At 37.4% G+C, this 13831-nt stretch overlaps 1 protein-coding gene across 14 annotated transcripts in view; it reads right to left on the bottom strand.

The window, feature by feature from the left end:
• Positions 1-329: 329 nt before the first annotated feature.
• Positions 330-13831, bottom strand: part of MPDZ (multiple PDZ domain crumbs cell polarity complex component) — a 98669-nt gene continuing 85167 nt past the window's right edge. For 11 of the 14 annotated variants that reach the window (XM_054185575.1, XM_054185574.1, XM_054185582.1 and 8 more), the window contains 12 exons: positions 13651-13796; positions 13230-13313; positions 12929-13122; positions 12521-12668; positions 9317-9403; positions 7843-7939; positions 7144-7187; positions 5926-6048; positions 4882-4986; positions 4652-4764; positions 3436-3559; positions 330-2572 (listed from right to left, as the gene is read on the bottom strand). In XM_054185575.1, coding sequence (XP_054041550.1) covers positions 2426-2572; positions 3436-3559; positions 4652-4764; positions 4882-4986; positions 5926-6048; positions 7144-7187; positions 7843-7939; positions 9317-9403; positions 12521-12668; positions 12929-13122; positions 13230-13313; positions 13651-13796 — 1412 coding nt within the window. In that variant the 3' untranslated portion in view covers positions 330-2425. The remainder of the gene's footprint in view (positions 2573-3435; positions 3560-4651; positions 4765-4881; positions 4987-5925; positions 6049-7143; positions 7188-7842; positions 7940-9316; positions 9404-12520; positions 12669-12928; positions 13123-13229; positions 13314-13650; positions 13797-13831) is intronic. The other 3 variants (XM_054185581.1, XM_054185583.1, XM_054185586.1) reach the window with 1 other exon arrangement.

The raw sequence follows: 13831 nt of genomic DNA, 5'->3' as shown, positions 1-13831 counted from the left end.
GACATCATTACTGCTATTCCTAATATAATTTCTTCTTCCTTAGAAATGGGATGTGCCCTGCCATTGCCTTTTGAAGTCTGCAAAATCCTTTTTTTCCCCTCTGCTTGTCATAGTTTTGGCACCTGGTCTCATGGATTTGCTAAGAGTTTGCAAGCAAAGATAAAATCTTAGAATCCAAATAAAGCCATTTTTAGCAGATGCTTTAAGGTTCATATAAAGCGTAATGACTTTTTTTTTTTTTTAAATTAATTTAAATTGTTTTGAATTACTCTTTCACAACAGAACAAGCATGATATTGTAAAGGAACCAGAAACACACCTGCAACTTCATTTCTTCGTTGTGACAGTTTGGAATTTATTCACTTAAATCCTCCATTTAGACACAACAGCAGTAACAAAGTATCTGTACACTACTTCTGTTACAAATATAGATACTATTTAAAGTGACTTTACATACTCTAATGTAGGCATTTCTCACTCTAACCAAGGCATAAGTATAGAAGAGCAATTCAATAACAACAGCATCCAGTAACAGTACCATCTGTTTCCTTTCATCTAAGCATATCACAGTGTAACTTCTAGAACAGTTAAAGAGACAGAGGGTAGCTTTTTTTTAGTTAATTCACTTAGACATAGCTATCAATTTGTTAATACTATTTCACAGACATTCCTAATACTGTTTTTGTGTTCCACTAAAACAAATGCTAGTCTTTTGTATCTTCCCCTAATAATGGCCTTACCATTGCCTGTATTTTCAGTTCACATTCCTCTTAAATAAAAACTGACAGGGTGGCCTTTTGATACAATTTTTTTTTGCTAATTAACACAAAGGGTCTTGCTGCTAATTAGCATGCTTATTAGCTAGGTGTCTTTTTCCCTCAAAAGACTTGGAAAAATTTTTCTGCAGAAAGGTGAACCATTGGCAAAGTGTGCTTTATCTGCCAGATTCCTAAGAGCCAGTTTGAAGGAGCAGAGGCAAAGGCAGGCTACAATCCGCTAAGGGTTTCAGTGAGTGCAGTTTTTGGATAAAGTTTTAGTGAGGATCCTACTTAGGAAACTGAGAATGTTGATAAATTTATTGACCACACTGCTACCCAAAGAATAGCTCCATGGTTGCACTGTACTTACTAGACACCGTCTTCTATTTCTGCCTCTAAAATTAATAATCCCCAAACAATATTTGCAGCCCTCAAGTCTCCTCTTCTGCTTAATGCTCATGCAGAAACCCCTGCACTGCTGTCTTTTATTACTCACCTTCACTGGGAGGAATTTTCAGCCCTTTACTCCTGGTTTTAGGCTTCCTTCGTCCAAGGAGGACTCTATCTTTGCTGCTACCGATAATGGCAGCAACACCATAACATCAACTTCTTCCACCTTGGCTTAACCAATATCCACAAGTCTCTGTCTGCAGGAAAGTAAACCTGCCCTGAGTGGTTTGTTTATGGCTCTGATTCAAGTGTCTCACAGAAATGTCTGCAGAGCCTGAAGTTAATCTTGCATGTTGTAAGAGGACAACCTTCACTTACATACATTTCATATTGGGAAGGTTGCTTTCACACTCATAAATGCTAGAAAACACTACTATTATAAAAGAAAAGTATAGTTCTTCTCATACTGCAGTTGCTGGGTGCTTTCACTCACCAGAGTAGTTTCCACTAGCAAATGGATTTTTCATCCCTGAGCACAAGCCCTCTCCTTTAAAAATAAACACATACGTGTTTATTTTGCCTGCCTCAAACCCCCCCCCCCCAAACCTAAGCCAAACTAAACCACAGATTTTTTTTTTTTTTTTGATATACCATGACTTAGGAAATTTAAACACATGAACAGACAAGAAAAAAATCCACCCAAGTCACCTACCCTGCTCCTTCTACTTGTGAATGGTGAAATTAATACAAATAACCATCTAAGTCCATTAATCATCTGCCTCCACATTACATACTTTTCCTTTTCCCCAAATTCCATATTTTGTTAATACTTACTTTCTCCAATAATCTTATTTCTCTTTTCTGACTACTGCTGCCCATGCCACCCCTTGTTGACTGGTGACTTTATCATTTTTCCAACATATTTCAAATATCCAAAGCCTCTAAGCAAAACATTCTAGTTTTGTTGTGTGGTTATTAATGCAAACATTCCTTTTTTTTTTTCTTTTAGTGGCATACAAGCATTCATTATAATACTAATATGAAAAATATCCCCATGTTTCCATCATTGACATAACATAATCCCAGTGGTTTGACAGTAAGAGAAATACTTCTATTGTGTACAAAAATATGGTTAAATGCTATTTTTCTTCAGTGTTGTTGTAACACAGCCCTGTGAAGCTGGAAGAGCAAGAAGGCTATATAAACATTTCCATTCTCTTTGCTATGCGGAATGTAAATAATATAGTTTTACTGACCCTGCCCCTTTGGGCAGACAGTTCACGACAAAACAGTCAAAGTGACTGTTCCTTTTGTCCTTTTCAGAATAGCAACCGCTTCCTCATGGGTCACCCCTTCTAAACTCTGCCCGTTCACAGCAATGATTTGATCCCCCCGCTTCAGGCGTCCATCTTCTGCTGCTGCACCCTGAAACGATACAACACGTAATTGCAGACTCATGCATTTCTTTTTCTGCCTGCCACACTGTCCTTATGGTCTGAGTAAGATGGATTCAGTGCACAAAACCCCCTTAAAACTGTTTTGATTTTCAATGATTCAAACACAGTCAATTGTAGTATAGCCTGCTAGTACTGCAGTATGCTCTGCCTTGTCTTAAGTTTCACAACATCTAGAAATCAGATCTACAGGAATTTTATATTCCCTTAACCTTTTTCGTCCAGCTATGATAACATTTAAACTCTACTATCATAGCAGTAAAATTTTCAAGACCTGAAGATGTTTTCAGCAGCTGGTATAAGAAAATCAGTAATCAATATCCAGCTCTGTACTCTGATTTACCATAAAAGTTTGGGATTCTTAATTCCAGTTTTCTCCGACTCAGGGCTGTTTCCTAGGACAGTCCAAACTATCAAATCCAGGTCAGTACCTGAACTTCTCCAAAGGTCCAGACTGAGTTCAATTATTTTATCTTGGTCTACCTTTCAGACTCTCAGTCAAAATAAATAAAACAGTCCCTTCTATTAACTGAAGAAAATACACTCTAAACATAAGGCAGGGGAGCTGTTTTTCTAAGTATGGGCACAATTTCAGTTTTGAGATTTAAGGAAGACTCTGCCATATGCAGAATCACATGCATTTGGAAATTCTGAATCTTCCTCTGACTACAGCCTTCAAATGCTGCGAGCACATTCTGACAAGCACTTGCACTAAGGAAGAAAAGCTGAGAGAAACCATAACAATCCTTTGGCTTCAAACTCAGGCCATTATTTAAGACAGCAGCCACTGTGAAATAACTAATAAATGGATTGACTGAACAAATTTACACTTACCTTCGCAAACACTGTCTTCACATAAATGGGTAAGTCACCGTGGGGACTGCCATAACCACCCACAATACTAAAGCCTAGGCCGTCTGGTCCTCTATCCAGAGTAATGGTTTTGTACTGAGGAGGTCTAAGAAAAAGAGAGCGAGTATTGAGATGTCGTCTGAACTTATGATTTAACATGCAGAATATTCAACAAAAAGCATTTTTCCTTTCAAGCTAAGCAATACATTTCCCTTTCCACTAAAACCGCAAATGCTTTTATTATCATGAACTGGCTATTGTACTTCATGTAAAACATTGTTAACTGTCTAATGCGCTCGCTGTTACTTGAAAGTAGCTATTCCAAACACCTCTTCTGCACAGCTGGAGGCATAGTTACACCTGCAATGACGCACTACCAGTGCGTGCTAAGTGAAGTGGAGATGTAATACCAGTACCTCCAATTACCACAACACATAAACACTTACTTTAAAAAACTTGTAGCCCATTACAACTCCTAAAAAACGTCTAAAACTAGCCCCAATAGTTGACGTTGCAAGGTTTAATTATGTATCGCCTCCTCTAATATATGATTGTGATAGACTATTTATACAGACCATACAGGAACATTTCCCCAAATATACTTTGACTATAAGAAATTCTGAAGTTCTGTCTTTCGAAGTAGATCTATGTGGCTAAAGAATCTGCATTCTCTCTTTTCCTGTTTCTAGAAGAAAAATGCCTCGGGTTTATAACAGAGTTTGAGGCAAAGCTTGTTGACACAGCTGTACCTTGCAGCATACCAGAAGCAGTATACCTTGTACACCAGAACAGTTCAATGCTCCTGATAGCCCCAAGCTAGGAAGCACAACATGGAAATGCAAGTACCACTGTGGAAAGGGGCTTGCCATTTAAGTCTGAGAAAAAGTGTTTTGGGTGTATCTATTAATTCCAACTACCAAGGCTCAGTGAAACAAAGGAAGCTGTATTTACAGAGAAGAAATCAAATCACATCATAACTCTACAGAGGGGCAAAGTAAAGCAGCACAGCAAATCACATAATGAAAAATGCAGAAGACCTACAGCCTAAAGGTCCCATGTACACCAAATGTGGTATGCCCATGTATATCATGATTAAGCCAAACAATTGATCCATTATTTGCTAGAATTTGTACGTTTTTTGGGTTGAGTTCCACCTAAAATAACAGGCTACAGAGGTTGTATGTCTATAGTCACTGACCCTAAATCATCCTGAAAAATGCTGGTTGAAGTTAGTCCCGCAAATGAAAGATTGGACGTAGGTGGATCCTGTTGTTGACCAGTTATGACACTCACTTCTCCTCCAGCTACAACCTAGGAACAGAGTTTGTAAACCAGTAAAATGAGAATGCTGACACTAAATAATTCATTGTAGCAGCTGGCAAAATATTATTCAGAAAATATTCCAAATGTCACTGAAGATTTTTTTACCTGCAACTCAATAGTGCCTGAAGCATTTTTTAAGAGACTAACAGCTTGGGAGTGTGTCATGCCTTCAGTAGATGTTCCACAGATGCTAACAATCCTGTCCCCAACCTGCAGAAGAAAGTGTAGAAAATCTAACTAACAATAAATTAAGTTACATAGTTTCATTTCTCACTTATTTTCAACAATAGCAGATCTGTGTATATGCATTTAGCCAGATTTTATCAGTGATACTGGACAGGAAGAAAGAAATCAGCAACTGTTCACGGTACATTTTCTCTCTAAGGCAAATCATCTTTGAACTACATAATGACACAATACAAAAATAGAAAATTCAACACCATAATTAGCAAATTATACTGGTTTAGTGTATTCAGTGTAAAAAAGTAATGATGCTTTACTGAACTGATCCTAATACTCTACGAATATACAGCATGTAAAAAAAAAGAGATGCATTTTGCACGCCACCTGAAGACAGGCAGACTGAAGTAGTAAATTATCATCAGAGATTATATGTTTGAATTAATCCTGAAATAGCACCATCCATTTTCCAAGGACCATGAGTCAAATTCAGCCACCTCTGGTACAGATTGGATACAGTATGCATGCGAGTGCTGTATCAGATAAGACCTCTCACTTTAACTAGAACCTAAAAAGTACTATCTCTATCCCAAGGCAGATAAAAATAGAAAACATGAGAGATAAACCAGACTGGATACCTACAGTTGCAGGAATGACCACCATGCTCATCAGTGGACCTCATTTACAGAATCCATCATCCTGAACCATTCTCTCTACTTTTAACTTTCACAAGATGACTACCTCTATAATCCAAGAGGACTTTCTTCCCAAAGTTAGTATCTTTCAGCAATTACCTTTTACCATGCTACAAATCTGAGTTACTGTTTCATCAATCCAAACAGCAAAAATTCTTGTCACAGACAGAAGCACTTATGACTGTATCATTAAACTGCTGATTTATTGCCTGCCTAGAATAATTACTGTGCATTACTCATGCAATCTTTACAACTTTCTTAACAATTAACTTACTCTGAGTTTCTGAGTCTGAGCTGCAACTCCATTCGGATGCATCATGGCAATAAATATAGGAACATCTCCAAGAGGACTTCCTACACCTCCAGCAATGCTCACCCCTAGTGAATCTGCGGGGCCCTGTTATTGTAATGAAAAAATATTATATTTTTCTGGAAAGAAAAATACATGCAGAGAACTGTAGCCTTATCTCAAAAAATTACTAAAGCCCCTAGCTCAGGAATATCACAACTCCTATTTCTCAAAACATTTTTTAAGCTAATACATTTTGCATCATTTAGAGAATGCACAGAGAGCAACAATATATGTTTCTTCCTATCAGTGGTAGGTGACAGTTTGCTTAGTTGGATGCTTTATCTTAACCAAACAAAATACATACAGAATTCAGCATCAGACCCTTAATGTCAGCATAGAAATTTGGGAAAGGAAAACTGGACAGATGGGATTGCTTGTCCTTAATATTGTCTGTATCAATCTCCTATTATGAACCTCACGAAGACTAGAATTAATCTTTATGCTCCCCCTAGTGTCCTATTGCTGAAGAACAAAACTAGCTGTTCACTACCATACAACAACCTACTACCTAACTGCGAAAACTGCTATCATAAACTGGTATTTGCAGATTCTACTGTAAACAAAGAATAGCTAAATACAATCCATGTAATCAAGTGAACTAGATGCCAGGCAAAGTCAAATGAGTATAAGTATTTTGGACAATCAGAAGCCGTCTGAGACTCGGATCTCATGCTCCTCTAAGTAAGAAGTCAACTGAATTTCACAGTTGAAAACCTGGCAGCTGTCATGTAAGAGTCTACCCACTAAAAATATGTGTGGAGAAAAATATGAAATACCAAATAATGGGCTTGCAACTTTGGTGCAGTTCACCTGACCTCAATAAGTGGAATCTGGTTTTAACTCAGTTTAATAACAGTAAAACTAGGTCCCATTATCTCTTACTAATCCTTCCTCCTTTTGCTTTCAAAACAGGTCACAAAATGTGACAGCATAAATCACACTGATTTTACATAAAAATATAGGCAGTAGAGATCACACAGGCTTTACCTGAAAAAACAGGCAAATTAATTAGCTATTGCCAGAGCAATTCCTCTCTCAAAATGATTAGCAGGGCCAGATTTCTTCCTTTCCATAAATGCACCTATTGACAACATCTACAAAACCTGTTCCTTATATATATCACTTCATGCTGTAACTTACCTTCTTTATTTCAACTGTTCTTAGGCCCTGTATTTCAGAAGTTGCTGTCAAATGAACGTTAAAAAAGAAAAGTTAAACTAGAATTTTTAGGAAACTTTTCCATTAAAGTTCTCCAAACCACTATGATGATTCTAACTTTCTGCTGGTTTATTATAGACATACGCTTTAAATAGCTTTTGAAAGTGGCTGTCATTAAATTAATATGATTTAAGTACTTCTAGAATAGGTGAAAAAGTTATTCATTGTCTCCATTTAAATAACTTTTGGAATAAGGCTGCTAAGCGTGGTCAAATGGAACAGAAAAAAACCCCTATTATTTGCTAGCAATACTTTGGTCAGAAGTAACTTTGTTCTACATTTAAGCATGAGACAGCTGTTCCACATCCATTCTAATTTAACTACAGAGTATCTGGATTTCTATGAATAGACAGCTTGACTGAAGACATATTTAGATTAAACAGAAAATTATGGCTCAACTCATATTCTAAACTGCTCGTATAATAAGCTGCTAGCTTCTTCTATAAAAAGCTATTCAAAGATATATATGATGTACTGTACAATAACCACCCTGCAGCATTTTAATGACTAAGGAATCACTTTTACACTTACAGTACATGATGACAACATTTTAGAGAAAATGAAAGATCTTAGCTACAAGTTCACACGTATAAAATACTGACAGCACCAAAGAAACCTTACTGGTATTCTTCTTTAGACCACTTTCAAAGACCTCAGGAGCACTGGACCCAGAAACCGGGACACTGAATGAAGACAGACTGCCACTTCCTTCGCTGACCTAAATACAGTGTTAGACCAGGATTAGAGATCAGCTTCAGACACCCAGTTGATAAAAGTAAGACTGTAACCCACTGTATTCAGTGGATTTTGCTGTATTTTACTTTTTCTGTGCCTACTTAAAGCTGACACAGTGAAACTCCATGTATTTCTTGGTCACTCTAGAGGGCTCCTTGTTTGAAAAATCATAGGATCAGCAGAGGCTGCACGCCTACCACCCCATGCAATGCTTTCAAGCTCTGCTTCCGAGGGCCAGACTGTGCCCTTTTATTTGCACCTTTTATCAATTCATAGAGATGTTCTGGTGCAAAAATTAGCCATCATTATCAAGGTAGGAACAGAATACAAAAGAAAGATCTTTATACATCCTCATGTATACATTCATATTCACCCACTGCATCAACTGAAACAAAGATTAGGCTCTCCACTCAGCTTCACCTGCACAATTTCCAGAAATATTTTCACTATACCTGCAGAGCAGTATAAAGGAACAACATGGTTTCTAGAGAGACTAGTTTGCTGACTGTTAAAGACTCTTCAAAAACATTCAACATTGTGAGTTTCTTCTTACTTAACAACTTAGATTAAGACCACGCAGAGCCTGCATGTTTTCATCTTGTTTGGCATTACCCGTTTTGAAGAGAGCCTAACATTTCAGTCATACCCAGTTTTAACCTAATCACTTTACACTGTTTAATTAGGATTTTTCTTAAAACTATTTATCTGCATTACTTGATGATCTGCATACTCAGTTTATAACCAGAGAAAGTTCAGAGATAACTAGTAAGCTCTCAGAGATGTAGCTGGAGAGAATCACAATATATGCTGCTACCACATGAAGGATGCATTCCTGCATACAAACTGATGTTAGTTTGTAACACTCTACCATTAGACCAACAATAAAATAAACTTGAGAGAAGCCTGATGGAAAGGGTGCAGGTTTCCTGCTTCTGATGACCAAGACTACGGTAAGAATACACAAGGAGTGGAGAAATTCACTAAGTTTACTGAAACAATACTCCACTGCATGCCAAGCACTCCTAAAGTAACAAAGAGATTTAAAGTCCACTCCAACTTCTCCTGGTATCAATGAGAATCAGAGCGCTCTCTGCTCCCCAGGCTGAAGCCATAAAAAAACAGACTTGGCAACACAGCGAAGCCATTTCTGGAATACATTTTTGGCTCCATCATGTTTTTAACAGGTACAATATGCTAAAGTGAACATATAAAACGGTTACTGAAAAGCTGCAAAGTACATAGAAACTACTTTTCTTCATCTTGGATCAGGTATGTGGAAAATCACTGTCATCCATTTAACCATTTAACCAAATACTTAACCATTATTTCTTCCAAACTACGTAGTTTTACAGTTACACACCTGGCTGCTCTGGGATGTTCTCCTCTCGGAGTGGAATGGACCAGCTTTTATTCTTCCGACCTCTAGTCTTACTGTACCTAATGAACACTAAAGAACCAGTCACTTATAACACATCTTTTCTGTTTACAACATTGAAGCCTATGACAATATTTAAGATGGTCAAAGAAGAAAAAAACGTGGACAGACGGGAAAAGAATGGGCTAGCAACCCTGCAATGAGCATCAAGCAGACAGAGCTCACGGCAGGATCAGAGCCACACAAACTAAGTACACCATGATACCGAGCAGAGTACTTTTTGGATTAACCACTACTAGAATACAGATAAGAAAATTGCATAGGAAGACTAATTCTGTCACCTTTCACTTAACAGGAAGTAGTTCTGGCTTCTCAATTGTAATGTCAACATATATTTTCAAATGGCATTTTTCCAGGAGCAGTGAAATTGACCACTTTCACAACAAGCACTAAAAATAGTACAACACCTAGAAGTATTAATCATTATTTCTGTTGATATGACTGAGAACATGTTATTTAAGCTGGTAGCTAGTCATATCTCTCTGGTTCTTGAAATTATCTGTTACTCTGGATCCATAACTAAAGAAATTTGGGCAGGAGGTTTTCCAAACACCTATCCGTAGTTTAAGTGACATTTCTGCATCTGACTCTCCACAGGAAGCTGGGTGATACAGACTGTCTGCATATTGGAAAATCCTTTCACTACTCTTTAAGCTTTTAATTATACTGTTATATACATGAAATATACATTAAATGCAAGTCTCAGAAGAAAATTCGCCCTGCAATCAAATATTTAGAAACCAAGACATTAGGCTGGTTTTGGAAACATACAGATAAGTTATTATCACAAACAAGATTTAGAAAACTGGACTTCTGAAACACTACAAGTACTGTCAAAAGAGAACCACCTATCTGCAATGTATTCAAATACAGAAATTTCACGGGTTTGTTGCTTTTTTGCTTTTCCTTCTTTCTACCACTGGGAAGTTATTAGTACGAGCTTCTGCATCCAAATAACTTAATATTACATAGGTTTGCCTTTATTTATCATGCTTTAGCTGTACTACCCTAAGAGAGGTTCATGTATTTGTCAGAAAATTCACAGTAAGAAATAGACCAATATATCAAAACCAACAACAGGACATATCCATTCAAATAAGGTTTCCATACCTCATATCCTGTTGCTATTCTCTCAGGGATGACACGAGAAGAGATTTCTTAATAAATTGCTTTTTTTTAAAAAAAATAATGTTGACTTCTCTATGTCCTGGGAAAGACTTGATCAAAGCTCGAGCAAACCCATTCTTTCCTGCTTGTATGAATTGACTCATATTAAATCACATGGACAACTCTTGTCCAAAATGGAAAATTGAGGAAGTACCTATGTACCTAAAATTACCACAGCCTCACATAAAATGCAAACCCACAAATGAGCTTTAAAAATTATGTATGAAAGTGGGAGGTAATACTTTCCAACTGAACATGTGAAACATCAATTCACATTTAGTTTTATTACAGCTTTCTCTCTCTTCGCATTTGATAAATCTGTAAGTCAAATGAGGCAAAAAAATTACCAGCTTTTCATATGGTTTAGGGATACTTACAAAGAAACACTGCAAGAACAGGTGGAATTCTCAGACTGACAACACATTTTAGTGGTCTCATGCTACTTATATTGGGATTTTCCAAAGATTATAAATAATTTTCTAGGAAAATACACTTCAGGCACTCCAAGAAAATTTGCTCCTAGATCTTACCCTCGTGAACCAAAACAGAACAAAACAAAAATGGTGACTGCCTACATGTGAGTGATTGTGCTTTACTCCATTTATACTGTGTGAACAAAACAGAGTTGTTAACAATAATATATTTGAGGTATTTTAAAAGCCTCATTTCTGAGGGCTAGGACAACTAATTACAAGTACTACTGAGTGATATGAAGTATTTAAAACATGAATATACAAATGATAAATGGGAAACAAGAATCTTCAATTAGATACTCCAAAATGCTTGTGAAAATGAAAGAAACTTTACACATAAAACGGCATTTTAATATGGAGGAGCTGTAAAAGTACAGCATATGAAGAAGAAATGCACTGTCCTTAGATAAAGTATGACGTAAGAATGGAAAAGTACTATTACCCAAGAGTGTGTTGAGTTCACTGTCAGAACACAGATGCCAGTTCTGGCATTCTCATCTACACATGTGCTGAAAATACTGAAAAAATTCTCCTACTTCCTCTTTCTAACCTTCCCCTCACCGCTCCCCCCCCCCAAAAAAAAACCCACAACAAAACAAAACACAACTCGAGGAAATGTTCAAGAAATGGAAAAATATACCTTCGAATGTGAGTGCAAATAAGCATGATTGTGTGTCTATGTATCCAAGCATCAGCTATAAGTAGTGGCTGTTAATTTTTTTCCAGTGGAAGCGTTTTCCATTGGAAAATGCTGACTTGACAGAATTCTTACCATGCAGCAGGAATGTCTCAAAACCTTGGATGGAAAACAGACAAGCTGGCTGACCAGCTGGACTTCCTGCCAGACCACAGGAAATGTTGTATATCTGACTTCATTCTGATTTGGAAACAGGGGGAGGACATCAGAAGCACAAAATATGTTGAGAACAGAAATTCTGGTTCCAAGAGCTGCAGATAGGAGTCTACTTCAGTTATCTCTCTGAAACAGCAATTTTTTATACTAGATGCCTCAGTAATTGGGAAATGCATTATAGCATTTAATGCATGTAAGGTGACACTAAACACACACAATAAAAAAAAAAAGATGAACATTACCAATTATGAAAGTAATCACTTTTTTGGCACAACTACTCTGATGAATCCTCCACCATTTAAAGCCAGTTTTGAGTACCTGTCTAAAAATGTGAGATAGTTATCCAGTTATCAGTTTGCTGGAGAAAATACAGTGTTAAGTTTTAGGTTGTTCTAGCTAATGGTATTCTATTGCCCTATAAATATATGGAACTCTTCATGATCACTACTCCCATTTTCATCAGGCAAAGTGTCCAAATCTGAATGCTCTAGACTTCAGGAAGCTTAAATTTGGATCCACAGCTCATTCTCACTGACATCTCAATAACAGTCTGAACTCAGCCTGAATAAAACTAAAGCTTTCAAAAAGTCTGGATCGCAATTCTTCACTGTTATCCACCTTCTCTTTTCCCAATACCTTTAGCAAAGCTGCAACAGCCTCCTGGTTAGCATTTCGAACATCTTCTCCATTCACTGTCAATATCTGGTCTCCTTGCATCAATCTCCCATCTGTATCTGCTATTCCTCCTTTCACGATGTCTGACACAAACACCCCCGTATCATTTCTGCAAATACACACAGGGATTTTGCATTACAGTATTGTCTGAGGGCCATTTTTATGTCTTGCTTTGGGAACATAATAAATATTGTCTCATTTTTTTTCCTGAGTAACGTTGGGGTAGGTCCTCTAGGAATGGCTAATTAGATTAGGCACAAGAATGACATGTACAGCCTTCAAGCCCACAAGACCTGAGCACCAGACCCCAACAGAAACACAAACATGCCAAGCAAGTTCCAGCCATTGACTCTCCAGGTACATTCATACCTTTTCCCAACAATACTCAGCCCAAGGCCTTTGCCAGGCTTCTTTTGCAGTTCTATACTGAGTACATCATACATGTCTTCCTCCTTGTACTGGGCCTCATCTCTGTACACAGTCAGACGAACTTTTTGAGGAGTCTGTCGGAGGACATTTATCGCTTCATCATGTGTGGCATTCCTGAGGTCAATCCCATTCACCTGCAATGAAAGCACAGAATGATAAAATATGCAGGACCTTCCAGCAGCCAAATAGAAGATGCCTCGATAGCAAATGACAATAAAAATGACCAAAAAACCCACCACACCTCCAATATCTGGTCCCCAGCCCACAGTCTCCCATCTTTAGATGCTGCTCCTTCTTCATATACTTCATGGATAATGATTGCTCCCTGCAGAGAAATAAAACAAAAATAAACTGCATATCGAAACAATACGCCCCTACTTTGAACCAAGAGCAACTGAAAATTCCTACTATAATTCGCCAGTGATAAACAAATGTCAGATATATGAACATATTACCACAATATTTAAGAAATTCATTTATACTTTTCGTTTTAAAAGTAACTTTTTCCTTTCTTTTTTCCTTTTTATTTTTTTCTGAACTGGTATCTTTGGTATCTTTCTATAAATGCTACAGAAACAAATGAAGAAAAGAATTTCTCTTCTATCAGACATTTTAATTTCACTATTGTTATTTCACTTGACACACTTATTTTTCCAACCAACCAGCAAAGTGTCTGCTCCTCCAACAATGCTCAGACCAAGACCAGTCCGCCCTTTGGAGATATCAATCGTTGTTTCGCATCCAGGAATGATGGGACAAGTAGCTGGGTCAGAGGCTAACGTGGCTGGGGTTGAAGATCTGCTTGTGTCTAAAACAACAATTTAACATCCTGGTTACAGTAAG

This window comes from Rissa tridactyla, chromosome Z (genome assembly GCF_028500815.1).
Source record: "Rissa tridactyla isolate bRisTri1 chromosome Z, bRisTri1.patW.cur.20221130, whole genome shotgun sequence".
NCBI lineage: Eukaryota > Metazoa > Chordata > Aves > Charadriiformes > Laridae > Rissa > Rissa tridactyla.
The sequence above is the reverse complement of the archived record's forward strand: the minus strand, read 5'-3'. Positions and strand labels throughout refer to the sequence as shown.